The sequence below is a fragment of the Lissotriton vulgaris genome, chromosome 8 (assembly GCF_964263255.1).
Source record: "Lissotriton vulgaris chromosome 8, aLisVul1.2, whole genome shotgun sequence".
NCBI classification, from domain to species: Eukaryota; Metazoa; Chordata; class Amphibia; order Caudata; family Salamandridae; genus Lissotriton; species Lissotriton vulgaris.
The window spans coordinates 1,143,514,494-1,143,535,927 of record NC_141696.1 but is presented as its reverse complement, the minus strand read 5'-3'; the positions used below and the strand labels follow the sequence as shown (position 1 = coordinate 1,143,535,927).

General features: G+C 46.9%; 1 protein-coding gene across 2 annotated transcripts in view; it reads left to right on the top strand.

Annotated features, from left to right (window-relative positions):
- LRRC63 (leucine rich repeat containing 63) overlaps positions 1–21,434 on the top strand; it is a 467,503-nt gene that overhangs the window by 334,033 nt on the left and 112,036 nt on the right. For both annotated transcript variants that reach the window (XM_086935002.1, XM_086935001.1), the window contains exon 8: positions 4,716–4,814. In XM_086935002.1, the coding sequence (XP_086791128.1) occupies positions 4,716–4,814 (99 nt within the window). The remainder of the gene's footprint in view (positions 1–4,715; positions 4,815–21,434) is intronic.

Genomic DNA, 21,434 nt, shown 5'->3' with positions numbered 1-21,434 from the left:
TTGCTGCATGCTATCTTTTCCATTCTATTTTGGTGCTATGACTGCGGCCATGTTGAATGTAAAAGTACTGTATCGCACTGGACTCAATATACGCACCCAACACAGATCAGTCAACATTTCTAGACACACTGTATGGCAAACTCTTCAATAGGCATGGTTTACCCTGGCTGCTTGGCGGGGACTTTAACTGTGTATTAGATGTATCTCTTACCAGTCCTTTCCTCCCCTTCCTGGCACACCCAAAACAATAGCCATGAGGGCATTAAATGCCAGGATTGCGCACTGGCAACTTGTGGACGTCTGGAGACAAAGAAACCCCACGGACAAGCTGTACTCCTACTACTCTGGCTCCACATTCCGCATGTTTGGTTGGACAGACTGCTCAGTACAAAAGACAACGTGATGGCAGTGAGTACAACCGAATACCTGGGGAGAACCCACTCAGATCATAACCTCCAAACACTGCAAATGTCATGGAATAATACCCCAGCAGCCATCCCCAATTGGCGCTTACAGCCTGAGACGCTGTAAGATAAACCATTCCCGAAGCCCTCAGCACAGAATTCATTGACTACTTCAACGACAACACAGGCACTGCATCATCGCGCCTAATTGAGTGGGACACTTTCAAAGTGGCAATTTGGGGCCATATCCTAAATCCGCAAATATGTTTTGCGTAAAGTTATCGAGACGGACATTAAAAAGGTGGAGGATGGGCTAATCCACCTGGAAACTCAAGTATTTGAAGATCCACTATTGAGACCACAACTCCTTGAGAATACAGCAGAACACCGTAGGTTGCTAGAGAGATTAAGATGCCTGAGCTATACATCACACTTAGCGTGTACTCAGAGCACTGGAGATAAAGCAGAACACCTGCTTGCCTGGCTTATCCGACAAGAGGACACCCGGTCGCCTATAACAACGATCCGAGCTCCACAGGGTACACAACAAGAAATACATTCTTAATTTACAAAACATTACACAGAACTATACAGATCCACCACCACAGCGCCGTCTGAGGAGATCCAATGATTTCTCTCGGAACTTGCTCTTCCCAGTCTAACCCCTGAGCAGCGACTAGAGCTGGATGCACTGATCACCCCAGAAGAAATCCTAGCCAGCATACGCGCCCTGGCCAAAGGGAAGTCCCCAGGCCCAGACGGCCTTCCACATGAATTCTACAAGGCCTATGCTATGCTGCTGGTACCCCAGTTAAAAACAGTATACAACACTGCACTGTCAGCTTCCACGCTTACGGCAACGGAACATGAAGCGTTATTAATATCTCTCCCCAAATCAGATAGGGATCCATCACAGCTGGGCTCCTACAAACCGCTAGCGCTCCTCACTACTGTTTACAAACTTTTAGCATCTGTAATCTCTGCCAGACTAGCGCCGTTGGTACAGTCACTGGTGCCCCCTGACCAGAATGGATTTGTGCCAACTCGAAACACCTCTCTCAACATTCTGCTCAAAACTACAATGACTACCAAAGGATGCCAAAAACAATTTAAACTGTTTAGAATCCTTTTTAAGATGCTCCACTTTCAACGCATTTATTTACTTTTTGATGTATTTATTTGCATTTTTATATTTTACTTTTCGATGCATTAAGTACAGGAAAGTTTACATGTATTGGATTCAACATATGGCAGGTATCGTTTGCATTGTTACAGCATATGCACTACTAATCTTACGCACTGTAGTTACAGAGTGTCAAGAGCATATCCAACAATACGATACACATATATAATCTTTGACAGGCTAATGCTGGCTTGCAGCTCCTCTCTAAGTGTATCCCATGTATTCATGTGCTTTTATTATTAGGTTATTGATAATGCAATTCTAACACAGAAGTCAACAACTCAACACATGAAAACCGTTTTCTGCTACTCTGGCAGTTCCCATCAAGGGGTCTCCCACCCCTCTTGTTGATGGCGCCTCTGCTCACATCCCCATGCCCGTAAATCGAATTTGCCTATGCGTCAGGCTCCCCCCACCCCGATTTATTTACTTGGTTCGTTGGAGTTGACCTTGTGCTAGCTGTTGTCTATGTTGTGAACTGTTCACAGTTCGTTCCTGTCTCCCCTGGTGTCCCCATCTTGTGGTGTGTCATCGCCCTGCCCCAGCCCCAAAGTGTTGCAGCACCACCACCATGGTGTCCCAATTTTGTGCAATTGGATATTTGCAAAGGTCAGCTACGTCTTCTCTATGTAAAACTACGCTTTCCGCCTGGGCACATACCTGATGTGACCGTTTCCAGCTCTCGGATGTGGGAGGGTGTTTATTCTTCCCTCCCAGGGTGACCAGTCTTTTTCCTTCAATGAGGCCTAGGTCTATAAATCTAGACGTAGCTTTGAGCTTTTTGGACCTGGGAAATGCAACTAGCATGTACTCCTCCCATGTTTGTAGACGTGGGTGGTCTGCGCATTCCGACAGACCAGACACCACCTCTGGCCAGTGTTGGTGTAGTGACGGGCAGGAACACAGCATACTGCAGATGTAAGTTGAAAGTATTTGTTTATTGTATCCGGTGATAAGTATGCCCTATGGATGATAAAGAGCTGAATGATGTAGAATTTTGTGTTTCGCAGGATTTGTGTAGCACTTGCTAATATCGTGTCCCATTCCTTTTCCTCCCACAGCCTTCCTTTATCTTCCTCCCAGGTTGTGCGTAGTGTCGCTAGGGATTTAAGCGTGTGTAATACTAGTGTTTTTGTTAGCCAATGCACTATGTGACTGCCTGTACCCATGACGTGTAGGTATTGCAGTACCAGATGGGGTTGTGGCTCGGTGCTCAAGTCTCCTCAGGGCTTTGTCAGTGCTGTTATAATGGAATTATATAATATAAATTGGCCTGCTGGCAAGTCGGTGTCGTGGGCTAACCTGTCGAATGGCAGTAGTGTTCCGTCCTCATATAGATTGCCCAGCGTCCGCACATATGCGGCATACCAGGCTTCTAGTGCACCGTTTGTTTTGCCCACTCACTCCTCGGGGTGCCAAGAAAGGGTAGTGCTGGTGCATAAGGAATTGTATGTATGGTAAGATATAAACTGCGTTTGTAACAACAATAAGCCAGGGCCAGGGAGGTCGGCGGTGGAGTAGGAAGCCTATCCATAGGATGAAATAGGTGGCAGACCTTGGATAGCGACCAGCCCGGTTGCATCGTGGCAGTATATGGTAATTGCATTCCTGCCAACCAGTTTGTTACCAACTACAACAGCGTGGCTAGATAGTATAGTTCCATATTGGGAACTGCTAGCCTCCTTTTTCCATGGGCGCGTATAGCTTCCATAGAGCCACTCTGGAGCCCCCTTTTCCAGATAAAATCTTTGAGCATTTGTTCCAGCTCTCAGAATGTTTGAGCCTGGATGTAGACGGGTAGATGTGGAAAATAATATAGAAATTCGTGGCAGTACCACAATTTTATACAAGGCTATTCTGCCCATTACATTTTTCTGCAGTATTTTCCAAAATGTTATTGGGGACCGGATGGATGAAATAACTCTGGTAAGGCTACCATCTCTTTCACAGTAGATCTGCAATACTTGTTCCCATTGTCATGTAGAAAAAGGGGTGACACCTGTAAATCCTGCAGGGCTAATTATACTTGGCGGTTCAGCGTGTATGTTGAATGGTGCTCCGAACAACTATCAATTTCTGCATTTTTCCAAACATACTATTTGCAGAGCTCACTACATCTCCCAAGAGTAGGTCTGCCACTAAAAATGCCACGTGCCTGTGGAAAATGTCAGAACCTTTCTTGAGTCAAGTCTGCAGAATATTTCCTGCTTCCAGTTCTGTGAAGCAATGTGCAGTGTCTGAAAACGTGGTTGTAGGAGGTCTATTTTTCTAGTGTTTTCTCGTGGATGTCCTTATGTAGATGTTTGTGTACCAGATATCTTCTTAGAGGCACATGTTTGTGGACAGTTGAAATTTCACAGAGGGGTACAGGGTTTACGTCGAGTCATGGTGCTTTAAAACAATGTAACTGTGATGTAACGTACATTTTGGATATCCACCATACCTAATGTATTTAACCTAAAAAATGCAAATCTTTTTATTTTAGTTTGACTGAGTTATGGGTAAAAAGTAGCAACATTGATCTCATTTAAGTTTGTGAAACACTGCGCAGCAGACCGTACCAATGGGACTATTAGGATGGCGGACGGACCTGCGTCCGTCCGCCACCCCAGAGGAGGAGGGACCGCCCGCGTGGTGCCTGCCGCTTCGTGCACGCAAAGGCAGGGGGGTACCATAGGTACCCCCCATGTGCACCCCCCACCCCCCTTCACCCCTGGGGGCCCGCAACGGGCCCCCAAACACAACACCATATGCCTTTCCACGGCGGAAATGCCGCAGTGGAAAGGCATATGACCGCAGCTATCCTAATATGGCTGGCGGTGTCTGATAGACACCGCCAGCCATGTTAGAGTTTTTCCGCCGCGGTCGGAAGGCGACCGTGGCGGAAAAGCGGCGGACGTAAAATAGATCCCCAAGCCATCCTAATCTGGCGGGGGGTCTTTTTCCAGTCCGCAGCGGATAATCCGCATCCTCCGGGCCGGCGGTGGCTTCCGCCGGCCCGGAGGATGCGGTTTATCCGCAATCCTAATGAGCCCCTGAGTTAGAAAGAAATATTTTCTGTATATTTATAAATATATCACCCTTAAAATGCTGGATTTTGAAATCATAATTTTAATTTTTCTTTGCAGGCTTATTTTATAGACAGACTTCCAGATCTGACATTGATAGCTCACACTTTAGTGTACCTTAACTTGTCATTCAATGACTTCCAGAACTTTCCTGAAGAGGTAAGTTAATTCTAACATTTAAATTACTGTTTTTTATGCTTTTAAGATAAAGGACCCTAATGATGGTATATTTTATTGTTTTTAAGGTTCTCTTCAATACATAGATTGATATACAATGTTGTTCTTAGTGGAAACATCAGTGCAATGTTAAAGTATGCACTGCAATGTTTAGTGCATAATGTAGGATGACTTAATAAACAGCCCTTTTTGGTTGTGAATCCCCTTCACCACGGATATATAACAATGAAGCATTCCTTCTATGCATTAATTCTTTAAAGAAGTGCTGCGGTTTCCCATTCTGCTTTGGGTCACAGACTATCTATCACAGTCAGCTTTTGAAAGTAAAGGAAGCTTTTCTTAGACAAAGCCACATATCCACTCTAAAAATCGACTGGAATAAAATCTTTACTGCCCACAGGCCCTTTAGTTGTCGTCCCTTTAGGTACGCCATTAGTGACCTATCTACTATTTCTACATTGACAACAAGAATGAACATCTCGAGCACTCTGAATATATAAGCTTCAAAATTCTTCCCAGGTTCAACACTAACGGCCCGATTACAATTTAGGCGGTCCATGGAACTGCCGAGCCAGTGTTTGCGGTTTGGCAACCGCTGCACCGGCAGTCCGACTGCCATATTTTGAGTTTGGTGGTTGGACTGCAACAGTACCACCTCAACCACTGTGGATCATGTATCCCACGGTGGTGGTGCTGCGGTCAGAGACCGCAATATGCTGGCTTTTCTGATGCATCACTGCTGAGCATATCACTACTAGTTGGCCACTGAGACCTTTTCTATGGCAGTAAGCCCTGCCATGAAAAGGGTTGCGGTGAGGCAACTCAGGGTGCCCTGTAGTCTCTGTGCACAGGTTGCATGCAGGGGGGGCACATGTTGTGCCCCCTGCATGTTTGCACCCCCATTTCCTGCACTGGTAGTAAATCACAATTGGGTGCATTTCTCGTCGTTTTGTTTAGTTCTTCCTTTTTGTTTGATCGTCATCACATATCATCATGGCAAAAGTTTATAATCTTCTCCAGGAATTTGTTCACGTATATGACTTTTCTTTAAACCTACATAACAGCGTAAAATGTTTCTATGCAACTAAGCTTCTGAAACTGCTTTTTTGTAAGCTTCCTTTATGATGTAGTAACTTTTTGTGTATAGAGCGATCGCTGAGACATCCTTTTGGGTCATATTTCCTCCATCAGAAAATCGCAAAAATAAATAACTACTAGTAGATATTCAATATATTCCTATCTTAACCCCTTCGATGCTGATGACGAGCTCAGCTCGTCATCAGCCACGGGGGGCGTGTGCGGATGACGAGCTGAGCTCGTCATCTAACGCGGCTTTTCTAAAAAAGCCGCGTAGGGGAAAAATCACAGCAGCAGCGATGCGGTTAAGAGGCATCAGGCCCAAATAGTTCTACTAGAGACGCACCTTACAGCTCCTGAAATAGTGAATCTACAGAGAAGGTGGCGTGGCCAATTATATGCTACTGGATACTCTGCCTTTGCCGGGTGAGCCATGGTCTGGATTAGACCGGGTACCCCCTTTCAAGCTGAAGAATCAGTGATGGACATTGAGGGGCAATATGTTCTTGTTAAGGGCCGTCTGGATGGCAGACATATCGTACTGGACTCAATATACGCACCCAACACAGATCAGTCAACATTTCTAGACACACTGTCTGGCAAACTCTTCAATAGGGATGGTTTACCCTGGTTGCTTGGCGGGGACTTTAACTGTGTATTAGATGTGTCTCTTACCAGTCCTTTCCTCCCCTTCCTGGCACACCCAAAACAATAGCCATGAGGGCATTAAATGCCTGGATTGCGCACTGGCAACTTGTGGACGTCTGGAGACAAAGAAACCCCACAGACAAGGTGTACTCCTACTACTCTGGCTCCACATTCCGCATGTTTGGTTGGGCAGACTGCTCAGTACAAAAGACATCGTGATGGCAGTGAGTACAACCGAATACCTGGGGAGACCCCACTCAGATCATAACCTACAAACACTGCAAATGTCATGGAATAATACCCCAGCAGCAATCCCCAAGTGGCGCTTACAGCCTGAGACTCTGTAAGATAAACCATTCCCTCAGCCCTCAGCACAGAATTCATTGATTACTTCAACGACAACACAGGCACTGCATCATCGCGCCTAATTGAGTGGGACACTTTCAAAGTGGCAATTTGGGGCCATATCCTAAATCCGCAAATATGTTTATCGTAAAGTTATCGAGACGGACATTAAAAAGGTGGAGGAAGGGCTAATCCACCTGGAAACTCAAGTAATTGAAGATCCACTATTGAGACCACAACTTCTTGAGAATACAGCAGAACACCTTAGGTAGCTAGAGAGATTAAGATGCCTTAGCTATACATCACACTCAGCGTGTACTCAGAGCACTGCAGACAAAGCAGGACACATGCTTGCCTGGCTTATCCAACAAGAGGACACCCGGTCACGCCTATAACAACGATCCGAACTCCAAAGGGTACACAACAAGAAATACATTCTTAATTTACAAAACATTACACAGAACTATACAGATCCACCACCACAGCGCCGTCTGAGGAGATCCAATGATTTCTCACGGAACTTGCTCTTCCCAGCCTAACCCCTGAGCAGCGACAAGAGCTGGATGCACTGATCACCCCAGAAGAAATCCTAGCCAGCATACGCACCCTGGCCAAAGGGAAGTCCCCAGGCCCAGACGCCCTTCCACATGAATTCTACAAGGCCTATGCCAAGCTGCTGGTACCCCAGTTAAAAACAGTATACAACACTGCACTGTCAGCTTCCACGCTTACGGCAACGTAAGCGTGGTAAGCGTAGTAAAGCACAATTGGGTGCATTTCTCGTTGTGCAGGAACATGCTGAGGCACTCCCATTGTGCTGCCTTTCTATGGCTCTCCTTTGAGCCTTAGAAAGGCACCACTGTGGGACCGCCGCCACAGGACCGCCCACTGGGATTACTACTCGTAATCCGGCGGGCAAACTGACTATGGGTTTGGCGATCTTGGAGCTGGGCGCTGGTGTGACGGCCCGCCCAACTCGTAATCAGGCCCTAAATACTTTCAGTGGAATTTTGAGCTGAAAATGTGCAATGCTTTACGGGTGGAAAGACATTTTTGTGATATAATACCAAAGACAAAAATGTTGTGATACAATAATATCATAGGAAAAATATTGTGGTCCTATTTAAATAGGTAAGTATACATATTTAAATAATTACAAAAGTTATTACAGTTAAAACATGTATAAAAATGTAAACATAAAGCTAATATCTATCTATATATCTATCTATCTGTATACATATATATATACAGATACATATATAATAAACAATCAATGAATACATTAATTCATTTCTAATAAAAAGTTGAATGAAAATTAATTGACAAGTAACACATACGTAAAATTGATATTACTCAAAATAAGTTACAAAAGAAAATAAAAATATATAATTACAATAAAAAATATACTACAAAATAAAAGCACACACATATGTGTGTGTGTATATCTCTCTCTCTCTATATATATATATATATTTGAAGAAACAAAGGATTCTCTGCACTTCCGCACAGCCGTGTGGCTAACAGAGAAATACGAAACACACAAAATTTGGCACTGTTATTTTGTTTGGTCCTCAGATCTGACACGTTTCAGACAACACTTGTCCTTGATTATAGATCACAGAGCCTAGTTCGCCATCTTTTTAGGTTTCGACCTGGCCGGAGCACTGCGAAGCAGTGCTCCGCCCAGGCGAAAGCTTTTGTTTACAGTATGGGGGACTTGAATCCGCCCCTTCTTACATTGGCTAGCTCCATAAATGGAGGCTAGCCATTGGAAGACACGGTTGTCCATCACTCTTTCCCGGTCAGAACGCGAATCGTGGGCGTTTCTGACTCTTTTTTTTAGTCCCGCCCCTTGTTGCTGTGTGTCCCGGGCCGCGCTGTGATTGGCTGCCGGCCCGGGACACCCCCGTGACGTCATTTCCCGGGCCGCGCTGTGATTAGCTGCCGGCCCGGGCCACCCCCGTGACGTCATTCCCCAACCGCGCCGTGATTGGCTGCCGGCCGGGGACCTGACTTGTTTCATTCTCAAGTCAGAAACTTTTGTTTTTGGTTATCGGATAACGTCTTTATATTATCAATACACTCCACGGTCTTCGTGCATTGATTTATTTTATGCTGACTAAAGTACTGCTATGATCGCCAAATGGACCCTTCTCTGACTCAGATTCACCCTGAGAGTGTTCACGCCACTTGTCTTTTGTTGTGAGGACGGAAGCCTCTTTCCTCCCAGACTTTTCTTTAAAGACAACATACTACCGAAAAACATACTACATCTAGTATGCCGCCTGTCGCAGGCACCACAGCTCCACCTGCCCTTTCATAGGTTTTTCAAAAACGTGTAATTTGTATTCAGCTGAGAATAGGTCTGTGTGCTCTGCGCCTGCTGCCTGGGAGGTCAGGCAGCAGGTCACAGGTAGTAAGGAATCCCGAAGGGGTCCATTCAGAATGTCGCCCTTCCAAGATCGATAAAACTCAGAACTTTTGACGTGGGTTAATACTCCGAACCCTGTGCCCTGAAGCTATCTTTTGGCGCTGTATTTAACCGTCTGCTTTGCGCTTTTCAATAACCAACGAAGCTGACCGCACTTTACAGCCCCGCAAGGTGTGGAAAGGATTGATTGGAGCTGTCAGAACAAAGCAGGGACTGCTCCTCCTGCGCACAACGGAAATGCGTTTCTAATGGAAAGAGAGACGCTAGACCGGAAAAACTCCGCTCAAATGGCGCAGACTGCGCTGCCCCGAGCTGCCCCATTTACCGAGCAAGTCGAAAATGCTGCGCGCCTGTGAAGTGCACAGGGCACACGCTAACCAACCCATATCCCGGACTGTAGCTACGCCCACTATGCACACCTCATCAATCAATGAAAATGTACTTAGTTGGATATGGTTGTTGAAAAGATTATGCTGAACAGTGCAGTAAAGTGTTCTTTAGAATGTGGCCTTCAGTAAATTGAATGGAAACGAGTGACGAATCTCTGTGGGTAAGTGCGCATTATTTTGTGCCAAAGTTTTTTGTCTTCAAATAGCCGTTTTAAAAATGCGCTCATCTGCAAAGATTGGGAATTTTAAAAAGCTGCTCGTTGTAATGTTTATCTATTAGTCGACAACTGCTTTTATTGGTGGACTTTGGAATGTCGCTAGAATTATGTAATATCAATCAAATATCTAAGAAACAAATCAAGGGTTTAAAGTGAAAGTAACCGCAAGTAAAACATTGCTCCTAGAATCCTGAATGTCTAATCTATGTATGTATGTATGTATGTATGTATGTATGTATGTATGTATGTAATCTATGAGCATCGAGGTCTCGGTTTGCATAGATCGAGTTATAGGCATGTGTGTTCCATCACTTGGTTTAACATAGAATGAATATTCTAATGCTGCGCATTTGGAAATGGACTGACAGAGATGTCTGTTTTTGCAAAGTAAAGGATGTGCCGCATTTGCCACATAATCCAACATCTGCTGCATGCTTTGCAGATTTTAACAAAAAAGAATCTGTCACTCTTGCGCTCCCCCCGTTTTCAGACCCAGGGTAGGCCCAGTGCCATGCGTGCAGTGTCGTTCCAGCCCCCTAGGGTTGACCCAGTGCCAGTGCTGTGGTGGTCCTTCCTGTAGCCCCCAGAGTCTCAGAGATGACCCTTTGTATGAGTGGATGTCCCTCTTTCAGCCCAAAGGATATGCCCAATACCAGTTTTTCAAGGTCCCTCTCTTCAGCTGCTTTAGGGAACCACTTTCCAGGCTTGCATTTCCATTCCCTGTGCCCTGGATGGGCAGTGACGCGCTTGTAGCACCCATCCCTGCAGCCTAGAGAGTGGGGCATCAGTCACTCTTTTGTGCCCCCTCCTCCCCCAACTCACGCGGTAGGACCTGTGCTACTTGCAATGCCCTCTCTACCCCCAAGCTCGCCCCAGTGACAGACTTGCAGCGCCCCCAAAAGTCAGGGCCTGGCACTCTCGCCCCCAACGTAGACGCCTCCCCCCAAAGCAGACAGCGTATTAGACTACCGAGTCCTTCGCTCAGACCCAAACCTTGCACCCTCTGACAGGCCTGCAGCGCTCCATACCCCCTCCAACTCAAGGGAAGTTCCTGTGCCAGCCCCCCTGCCTCCTGCCCCCCCCTCCCCAGAGTAGGGTGCCTGCCAGAGTCGCCGAGGCCCTCGCTACCTTCCCTGCGTCAGGCGCGTCAGGACCCCCGGTACTCCGGGTTATCTTTTCTTACCCGTGCATCCCCCCGCTGCCGGCGCCGTGGGCTTTCTCATCCAGTCATAGGCTTGTTGCCCCCGCCTGTGCCCCTCTGGCGAGTCCTGCTGCTGCTGGAGGTGCCCGGGCAGCACCCCCGGACAGGGTGGTCCCGGGTGGTACTCCACTGCGGCGGGGCTGTAGCCCAGGCTGCCCCCGGGGGACGGGTTCATGTAGGCCGGGTGACTCCACTCTTCCCTCGGAGGGGCGCTGTAGGGAGACATCCACGCGGAAGGGGAACCCGATGTGGGCCCACCAGTGCTTTCCAGGTTCAGTCCGTGGTGGTACCCCCATAGTCCGGATACTGGGGGGCGCCGGGGTACCCCTGCAAGCCAGGGTGCGGGCGCACGGATCCCGGGTACATGCCCACTTCCTTGTCCTGCAGGTAACTCACGTACATGGCGGGGGCCGGTGGGCGCCCGGGGGCATGCTGTACCAGTGCCAGGCTGCCCACAGAACCGCCCTGCCTCCCCTGGCCGCTGTCTTCCACCTCACAGGTCTGCTCCGACCTCACTCACGGATCCAGGTGTGCCTGCCTCCTCCCCAGATGTCAGTGCACTGCCCTTCCCTGACACTCCGCTGTTTTAGTAAAGCCCCGGGTGACTTCAGGCCCGGCTACCCCTCAGGAAGATTTGCATGTCAACGAGATAAGGAGGGCAGCGACCTGAGCCACAGCCCAATCCAAGGCGAGCGCTTCCTCCTTCCCTGCGCTGCGCGGCTGCATTTTACCCCCATCAGCGCTTCAAAGAATGCTGCATATCAAGACACTGGCCGGCCTGCCACTCCTGGAACCCGGAGAGCACAACACCGGGGTCCAGAGCTGGGGCAGGGGGCGGGGGATGTGGGGGCCTCCCTAGTGCCTCACAGGCTGTGGCCCTATCCACTCTTCTCTGACAAATCACTGCCCTAAAGGGGTGCTACAGAGCCCGAATGTCTCCCCTTTACGCTTTACCACTTAGCCCTCACTTTTGTATTGCATTGAAATTGTACTAACATAGCGCTTACTACCCTTAGACGAGGCGCTGAAGCGCTTCAGACATGCCCTCCCCAAAGCGTCTCTCTTTCACTCCTAGTTCTTAATTTGTAAAAAAAAAAATGCCAGGGTCCTGGAGGCCACTGCAGCTTGTACTACACATTGCCCCTCCCAGCGCTGCCAATGACCGCACCAACACGACCCCTCACACTCCTAAAAGTGTGGCAAATCAGACTATTTCAATCCCCCCAAATCAATAAGAATGGCTATTAATAGTATGACATTAGTAGTTTTTACTGTATACTGAATTAATAAACTACTGTTGTTGTGCTCATCTCTAAATTAGATACATAACACCACCATGTGGCAGACTGCCTTAAGTGCCAGTGTTGAAAATTAAGTGCCGGGCACCGGAAACCACCGGCTCAAATTAAGTATCACTTCTTTTTTTTTAAATTCAGAAAAAGTTTATTAATGCAAACAAGATGAAAATATGCACAATAAAACAATAAAGGTGATAAGTAAAATCATACAGCAAAACAAATGGAACCAATAATAAAACTAAAGAAATCAAGAATTACAAAATAAATCAAGCATAACCGGCAATTAGTGAAATACATAACAATAAAATACATAAAGAATATTGCAATGGAAAGTCAGAACGTATAATAATAAGAGCATATATATCAACCTAAAGATTAAGTATCACTTCTAACCTTTTGCCTGACCACAAGTGTGCATTGCCCTCATCCAGTGCTCTCCATTCACCACTCATCTGCCCCCCCTATGCTCCTCACAAAGCCCAGCCCACACCTCTCCCCTCTACCCCTCAAGTCAGATTGCATGACCACACCTCAATACCACACAACAGATCTCTCTCAGCTTCCCTTCTACCTCAGAGGCTCTTGTAAGGGCCCAGCCCTCCAGTCTTACAGTAGCAAGGATCCACCAGTTAATTTCTGCCACCAGGGTCCTGACTAAGCCCACCCTTCTCCTTTTTAGGTTTCTCCTGGCGTCCACTGCGCAGCAGTGTCGCGCTGGCGAAATCTTTTGTTTTTTCTGTACGGGGCTTTATTCCGCCTCTCTCTTCCATTGGCTAGCTCCATAAATGGAGGCTAGCCATTGGAACAGAGATCTGTCAGTAATTGTCCGAGCAGATTCGTGGGGGTTCCGGTGATTTTTTCTCTCTGCGCCCCTTTTTGAACGTCATGCGGTGGTGGGCGGTTGTTTTTTTTTTTTCTTCAAAGGTTTGTTTTTGTCATTCCTCCGAAGATGGTGGCCGGGCAGTAGCTTACTTGCGAAGCTCCGCAGTGCCGTCTTGACAGAGCTTTCTTCTTTTGAGTGTTCCTGCAAGGGGGTTACCAGCTGGGATGGGACAGTTATATATATATATTGCATTGTGTACAGCCCGGGCTTACTAAAATCGAAACTTTTGAAGCACCTTTTTATCTGAAACCGTTTTGTGCTTTTTGTAGCAGTCGCTTTTACCCACGCCATTGACCCTGCACCCACTCCCCCCCTCCACTTCCCAGACTTTTTAATGTACTTCGACCTTTGATTACATGGTAGGCGCATCCTTCGTCACATGGCTTCTCAGCGCTGGCACATCCCGCTGGTCCGCTCTCCCACAAAGCAGGCGCGTCCCTGCATGTTTATCAATCCCCGGAGGCGGTGCCTGTGAGAGCCGGGATGGAAGCAGCACCTAAAGCCACGTCTCACTGCTGAGCTTAGAACACATGTTAAGGTGCTTTCTTGCTTATAATGACTGTTTTAAGCATGTAATGATAAGAAGGAAAATGTCTAGAGGTTTTTCTTTGTTTGTTTTTGTAACCTGCTAGGATATCAAAATACCGGTCAAGCCGGCAAAAACCGGCCAGGTGGCAACCATAAAGACAAGCGGGGCCTACACTAACGTTTGTGGGCGCCTCTTCATTTTTGTCGCCAGGCATGGTACGAAGAGTATTTCCGTGCCCTCGTCTAGAGACTGAAAATACGCTTACTTTGAAGTTCAGGCGGAAACACAGGGGCTGCATTCTTTGGAATCCTCTTTGTTTTATCACCACAGAGCAGCCCACATAGATTAGTATTCCTGCACCTGAATAAATAGTGCGCAGTTCTTCGCCCACAGAGGTCAATGCACATGTCTTACAACAAGGAGGGCTGGACGAAGGCATTCTTCGTCTCCCTCCCATGCAGCTTTTGCTACACGGCACCCATGCCATCTGACTGGATGCCGAAGAACGTGTGTTTCTGATTCTTATCTTGAAAGGGCCAGCTGCTGGACACCAGTAGTAGCCGGGTCTGGTGGCTCAGTGGACTAATGCGTCTACTGCAGGGGCCTGTTTTCGACCTCATGGTCACAGGTTCAAATCCCGGCGGGTCCACTCAGCCTTTCATCCATTTGGGGTCGATAAAATGAGTACCATTGAGTTGGGTAACAACAAACATCTGTTATTTCAGCGCCAAGATGCCCGTAGTGGTGAACGTGCGCTTTACAAATACTCATGTTATGTTATGTTATACACATTAATATGGATGTGCAGAGCCGAAACACTATCTCACGTTTACAACTACCAGCAGCGTTTTCAAAGGGGAAGGCCTGCCAAATTCTTCACATATTTCAGACTGTTTGTAATGCGTTGTAGCAGGTGTAAAGAAGTGTGGCTGCCAGCTTCTGTGGGCTGCTGAGGAGTGAATTATGACTTGCAGACAAAATGGTATTCAATTGATATTTTAAGGATGCAAAGTTGTAGCAACACCTGGGCCCCGTTCAAAATGTGCATGATGAAAGAGGCATCAGGAATCACTAAATGTGCTAGAACACATCTCACAGGGATGGAATTTTTGATCATGGGGTGTCCCACTACGCCATCGATGGGCAGAAATCAGCAAGTAGCTCAGTTGACGTCTCACTGCTGAGCCTCCTGGGGAAATTAAACTTTGACTGCGCTCACTAGTCACATAAACCAAATGCAGAAAATGCCCCCATCTGATCGTTTTATGAATACAAGGGATTGGTTCAGAGGCGCAGATCCAAGAAGCCATCTCAAAGTCCCCGGGTTCTGGTTCTTTGTTGTTAATGACACTGACACATCCCTGCAAACCCATCACGGCCCTATTTGTCGTAAATACAAGGCCACGGCCTGCTTTCGCCTCCACTTCCTTCTATGTGTTTTATACCAGCATCACAAGTCCTGTATTCAGGAGCAAAGCTATTAATGTGTGACAGGTTCAGTGGCACCGGGACCGAGACTGTCCTTTTTTTGCACCAGGGTCCCACTAGTTTGTGTTTTACCCACCCCTTTGACCCTGCATCCACTCCCCCCCCCACACTTCCCGTACTTTTTAATGCACTTCGACCTTTGATTACATGGTAGGCGCATCCTTCGTCACATTGCTTCTCAGCGCTAGCACATCCCGCTGGTCTGCTCTCACACGAAATAGGCGGGTCCCTGCATGTTTATCAATCCCCGGATGCGGTGCCTGTGAGAGCCGGGATGGAAGCAGCACTTAAAGCCACGTCTCACTGCTGAGCCTCCTGGGGAAATTAAACTTTGACCGCGCTCACTAGTCACATTAACCAAACGCAGAAAATGCACCCATTCTGATCGTTTTATGAATCCAAGGGATTGGTTCAGTGGCGCAAATCCAAGAAGCCATCTCAAAGTCCCCGGGTTCTGGTTCTTTGTTGTTAATGACACTGACACATCCCTGCAAACTCATCACGGCCCCATTTGTCGTAAATACAAGCCCACGGCCTGCTTTCGCCTCCACTTTCTTCTATGTGTTTTATACCAGCATCACAAGTCCTGTGTTCAGGAGCGAAGCTATTAATGTGCAGCGGGTTCAGTGGCACCGGGTCGAGACTGTAATTTTTTTGCACCAGGGTCCCACTAGTTTGTGTTTTTACCCACACCTTTGACCCTGCATCCACTCCCCCCCACACTTCCCGTACTTTTTAATGCACTTCGACCTTTGATTACATGGTAGGCGCATCCTTCGTCACATTGCTTCTCAGCGCTTGCACATCCCGCTGGTCCGCTCTCCCACGAAGCAGGGGCATCCCTGCATGTTTATCAATCCCCGAAGCCGGTGCCTGTGAGAGCCGGGATGAGCTGGAAACAACCCACACCTGCAGTGTGAGAGACAGTGTGTATGAGAGACAGCAGTGTGTGTAAGAAAGACAGCAGTGTGTGATAAACAGCAGTGTGTGTGAGAGAGACAGCAGTGGGTGTGTTCAAGGCAGAGTCAGCAGTGTGAGAGAGACAGCAGTGTGAGACCTTTTATTTATATTTTGGTTTTTGAAACATAAATAAAACGAATTATTTGCAATGTCAATAGCACAAACTTGCGTAAATACGTGACCTATTGCATTGAAAATGCAATAGGTCTCGCATTTGCGAGAGATTAAGCTATTGCCATTGTAAATGACAATGCCATTTATTTATCTGTTTTCAAAACCAACACATAAATAAAAAGTTTGTCATTTACAATGCCAATAGCTCAAACTTTTGCAAAGGCGAAACCGTTGCATTGTAAATGCTTGTTTTACTTGTTTAAATATGCAGTGAAACAGCCCCTTGTGGTAAATAGACATAAAAGAAACACTAACTATGTCGTTCTGCGTACTAATAAGTTTGCTTTTCAAATGATTGCACATTACAAACCAAATCTCATGCGGTCAATATGAACAACAAAACTGAACGAGTGTCTTTAGAAATGATGTTTCAGATTACATTGTAATGCCTATTGCCCAATCAAAGTTGAATGGCAATATTTGGAGTTTTATGAGTAACATTTTGAAATAAAACCCGATGGATGTTACATATGCACACCTTCTACTGATACACCAGTGAAAGAATTCAACACATTCCTGCTTAAGTATTAAAAACATGTGATTTAAAAACAGGGAGAATAGAATAGAATAGATAAAAACCAAGCAGTATCCCATAATCTTATTACTGGTTAAAATCCCTCAATAAATAAATTGCATATCCTAGTGTAGGGATTCCTACATATTTACTGGGCGTGCAATACATTATTTTCTAAGCAAACACATGTGCAAATATCGCAAGGAACACTGTAAACCTTAGAAAATGTGCAAAAAACTGCCTCTCTGAAGAATTCCAGTTTGTCTTACTGCTTGAATGCAAAGGCATATTTGTGCAAATATCGCAAAAAACAATGTAAACATCAATAAATATACAAATTACTACCGACATCAAAGAACCTTAGTTCATATATATATAAATGTGTGTGTGTGTATATATATATTTATATATGCGTGTGTGTGTGTATATATATATATATATATATATACACACACACACACACACACACTTATATATGTGTGTATCTCTCAATGTTATTTTGTAGCTGGTGCTCGCATGAGAGACAGACACAGACTCCCAATCTCTCTTCTCCAAGCATAAACCGTGCGCTCGACGAACATGAATTCAAAGTAATTGGGGGCTCTCCAACAATCCCGAAGATTTTCAACCAAAGAGTCTTTCTCTAAGCATGGGCGAATTTTGCGAATCTGGCGTTCGCGAATTTAGCGAATTTGCGAACTCGCAATCCGCAAAATCCGCGAATTCCCGTGAATTTGCGGATTTTTTTTTTTGTGTTCGCAAGTGTTTCTGCCAGTTCGCGAGGATTTGGTACTAGTTCGCAATTGCTTACTTACTTGTCGGCTCGCAACGGTCGCAACTATGTTGTTTCTACGTCTGGTTCATCATCACAGCCTCCCAGCACCCTCTGTTTCACCACTGCCACCCTCTCTTTGACCCATGCCACCCTCTGTTACATCAATGCCACCCTCTGGTTCATCATCACTGTAGAAGATGGGGGGGAAAAGCAAGCACACCTGCCCTGCTTCAACTGACATGAATTAATTTGGGGTTAGTTTATTAACAACACCTGCCCTGCCCCAACTGACAATAATGAATTAGGGGCTAATTAATGTGTCACTGAATTTGAAGTTCCAGCCTGGCACCTGCTTGTCTGCTCCCTTAGCTGTAAATCAGGACCTTTGTGGCATACAGTTAAGGTCAGAGCAGGGTCACACAATAGTTGCAAGCAGGCAACCGAATTCTGGAGGGCCCCCTCAGGAAGCACAACAGGGAATCGTTACAAATCATGAGATTGACCTTTTGCACCTGCTCATTTGTTTTGCTTTTGCAAAAATCGTTTTCAGTAATTTCGCGCTATTTGCGAGGCTCGGCGTCGTGCGAAACCGACCGCGGAAGCCGCCAATTCGTGCGAATGAGCTTTATATTTTTTTGCGGCGTGTTATTTCGCGAGTTTTTTTGCAGTATTCGCGAGCCGCTTGCAGCGCAACGCGCGAATTTACCCCAAGGTCGAGTACGGGCGCGGCCATTTTGTTTGTGTGACGTATTTCCGTTTCCGCCCGCTATGTATAATCTCGCGAAGTAAGCGCATTGCGAGTACAAGTTCGCACGAGATCGTGAGGAAAATCGCGTGCGAACTTACTTTCGCGCTCGTGAACGGGCGGCCATCTTGTTTTTCATTCATTTCCTTTGTCTGGGCATGGTGTTTATCCTCTTGCTATCTTTGCCATCCTTTGCTTGTTTTCAGGTTTTTTTCGAACGATTTTGCTTCTTATCTATCCCTCTCTTTTCCTAGCTGTATATTTTTGTCTTTTCTGCTATTTTTGTTTACTTTTAAACTACTTTTTTAAACTCTTTTCTTTTCTTCTTCCCTATCCTATTCCTTCTTAATTTTCTACTTCCTAACTTACCTGCCCAGACCATGGTGAAGCCAGGCGCCGTGAAGCTGCCCAGGCACTTGAGGGACGCAGCGGCGGCGGGGAGGAGGAGTCCTGTACCCCGTGCCAGGACAGCATGCGGGCGATTGAGGGGGGAGCAGGTGACGCGACGGGAGATCTTCAGCCCGGAGGAAGTGTGCGCGCTGGTCTACTTCGTCCAGCGCCGCCTGCCCAGGACCATCGCGGGAGGCGGCAGGATCGCGGCCGGCGGCTACAACATCCGGGAGCACCGGAAGCGGTGGCAGAAGGTGTGCTGGGCCATGTCCCAACTCTCCGGGGTCCAGCGCACCTACAGCCAGGCCACCCACCGCTGGACGGACCTCCTGGACTGGGAGCGCGACCTGCTGGACCAGCTCGGCTTGGAGATCCCCGGGCTTGGTGAGTAGTAGTAGCTATTTCATCACTCACTACTATGTTTTCTCCTGCTCTGTGTTGTTGTATTGCAAATATTTGTTTTTTACATGGAGCAAGCCAATAATGCTGCTGACGATTACATTGTAGTTAAATTATATTTCAAAATCTTCTGTGCATTTCAGGTGCACTGCTCTCCTTCTCAGTGGCGTTGCTACTATGCTTATTTGTTTTCTATTTTGTGGTCTCATTGGCCTGAGTAACTATTATGTATGAGTGTACTTTACAGAACTGCGTAATGCTATACACTAGGGGGCAGATTACATTTACAAGCCCCTTGCGCCACGTTTACGTTGCCTTGCGTGACGCAACAGCGGCGTAAACGTGGCGCATCCCTGCGAGTCATTTACAGCGTGACGTATCTAGGGAGATGCGTCACGTTATAAAGCCATGGGCCTGCGCCACAATGGGTGCGTTCCTAGTACGCAGGGTGGGCGGTCCGGCGGCTGTGTGCCTCGCAAAAGTGCCTGCGTGAAATCTACAAGATTTAACGCAGGCACTTCTGCGACGCTGCTACGTCAATTCAATTCCTTATGCCTGCTTGAAGCAGGCGTAAGGACTGACTCAGCATGTTAAGTATTGGGTGGCCCTGAGCATTACTGGAGTTGCATTGCGTTGGCGACATGACTCCAGCGATGCGCCGCTCTTACGTGACGAGATGCGTCACGCAAGTGCCTACCCTTGCGCCAGGGCACGCCGCATTGTAAATGAGGCGCATCTGCCATGTCGCAAGGGTAGTTTTGCGTGACGCATTTGATCTGGCGCATCTCTGGAGATGCGCCAGAACGCGTAAGTAAGTATGCCCCTAAGGGGCAGTATTGCAATTACCGTCGCATCCCTGCAAAGTAGCAGGGATGCGCCAGTAATTGTGCGGCCCGCTACCACCACCAAACATGGTGCGCCGTATTTGCAATGCGGCGCACCATGGGCCCAAAACGTCACCGAAGCTTTACTGCTGGAGTTGCGTCGCAACGATGGCGCAGCTCCAGCAATGCTCTGGGGTACCCTATCTCCCCAATGCTGGGTCAAGCCGTACGTCTGCTTCAAGCAGGTGCAAGGTTTGTGTGACGCATCATTGTCCTAAAGGTGACTGATTGAAATTTTGTAGATTTCCCTCAGCCACTTTTAGGATGTGTTCCGGCGCAGGAATGCTCTCCCTTGCGCCGGAACGCCCCCTGATGGCGCAGGGCTTTATAACGGGATGCATCTCCCAAATGCGTCACGTTGTTATAATATTATACGCCGCACCATGGCGCCTCTTTTGTTTAGCTGCTGCGTCACAAAAGTCACGCAAGAACGGAGCAAAAGAGCCGCAAGGGGCTTAAATCTGCCCCTTCCTTTGTACCCCTGACAATAAGAAAAATAGTGGCGGTGGATTGATAGTTTGACTATTTAAATGACTGGTTATGTAGCAGGCAACTGTTAGTGTTGTCGCTGATCTGACTGAAATCACAATGGAGTTTGTCTGTCACTTAGCGTCTTGCCTGCGGACTGCTGCCTGCCAGTACTAGGTGAACCTTTCAGTACTTTGTTTAGTGAGTTACGTGACTTTCGAAGTCGCAGGTCCGCAAATCAATTAAAACTAACCCTAATCAATATAATTTCGCGGAAATATTTTGTTATTGTTGTTTTGAAATGTTTGATTTGGTTGACATTGACAAGCAACAATCATCCATGTTTTCTGTTCTTTCTTTCATGTTGTACGTCAGCTCCCCCCAGGGGCGAGGTGACACAGGAGCAGCAGGCGGCGGATGCTGTTGAACAGGGCCAGGATCGGGCAGGCGAGGGCTCCTTTGCTGGCCCCAGTAAGTTTTCATTTTAGACTAGTACCTATTTTTCCTAGCGTTCCTCATTTGTTTTTTTCAAAATCGTCTTTGATCTTCTTGTAGACTGTATCTAAATTCTTATCCTGCCTCTACTATGACTCCCTGTGGTATTACTAGATTATTCTTATTAGTCTGTCTGTGTAGCTAACTAAGATAGCACGGTTGGCGAAACTCCCATTCTAGTCAGCAATAGCTCTATCAACTTAGTGCAGTCCTCTGGGATTGTCCATAATGTCTTTTGAAGTGTTCTATCTGCTTTGAAAATTCCCAACTATAAAATGTGAATGACCACCA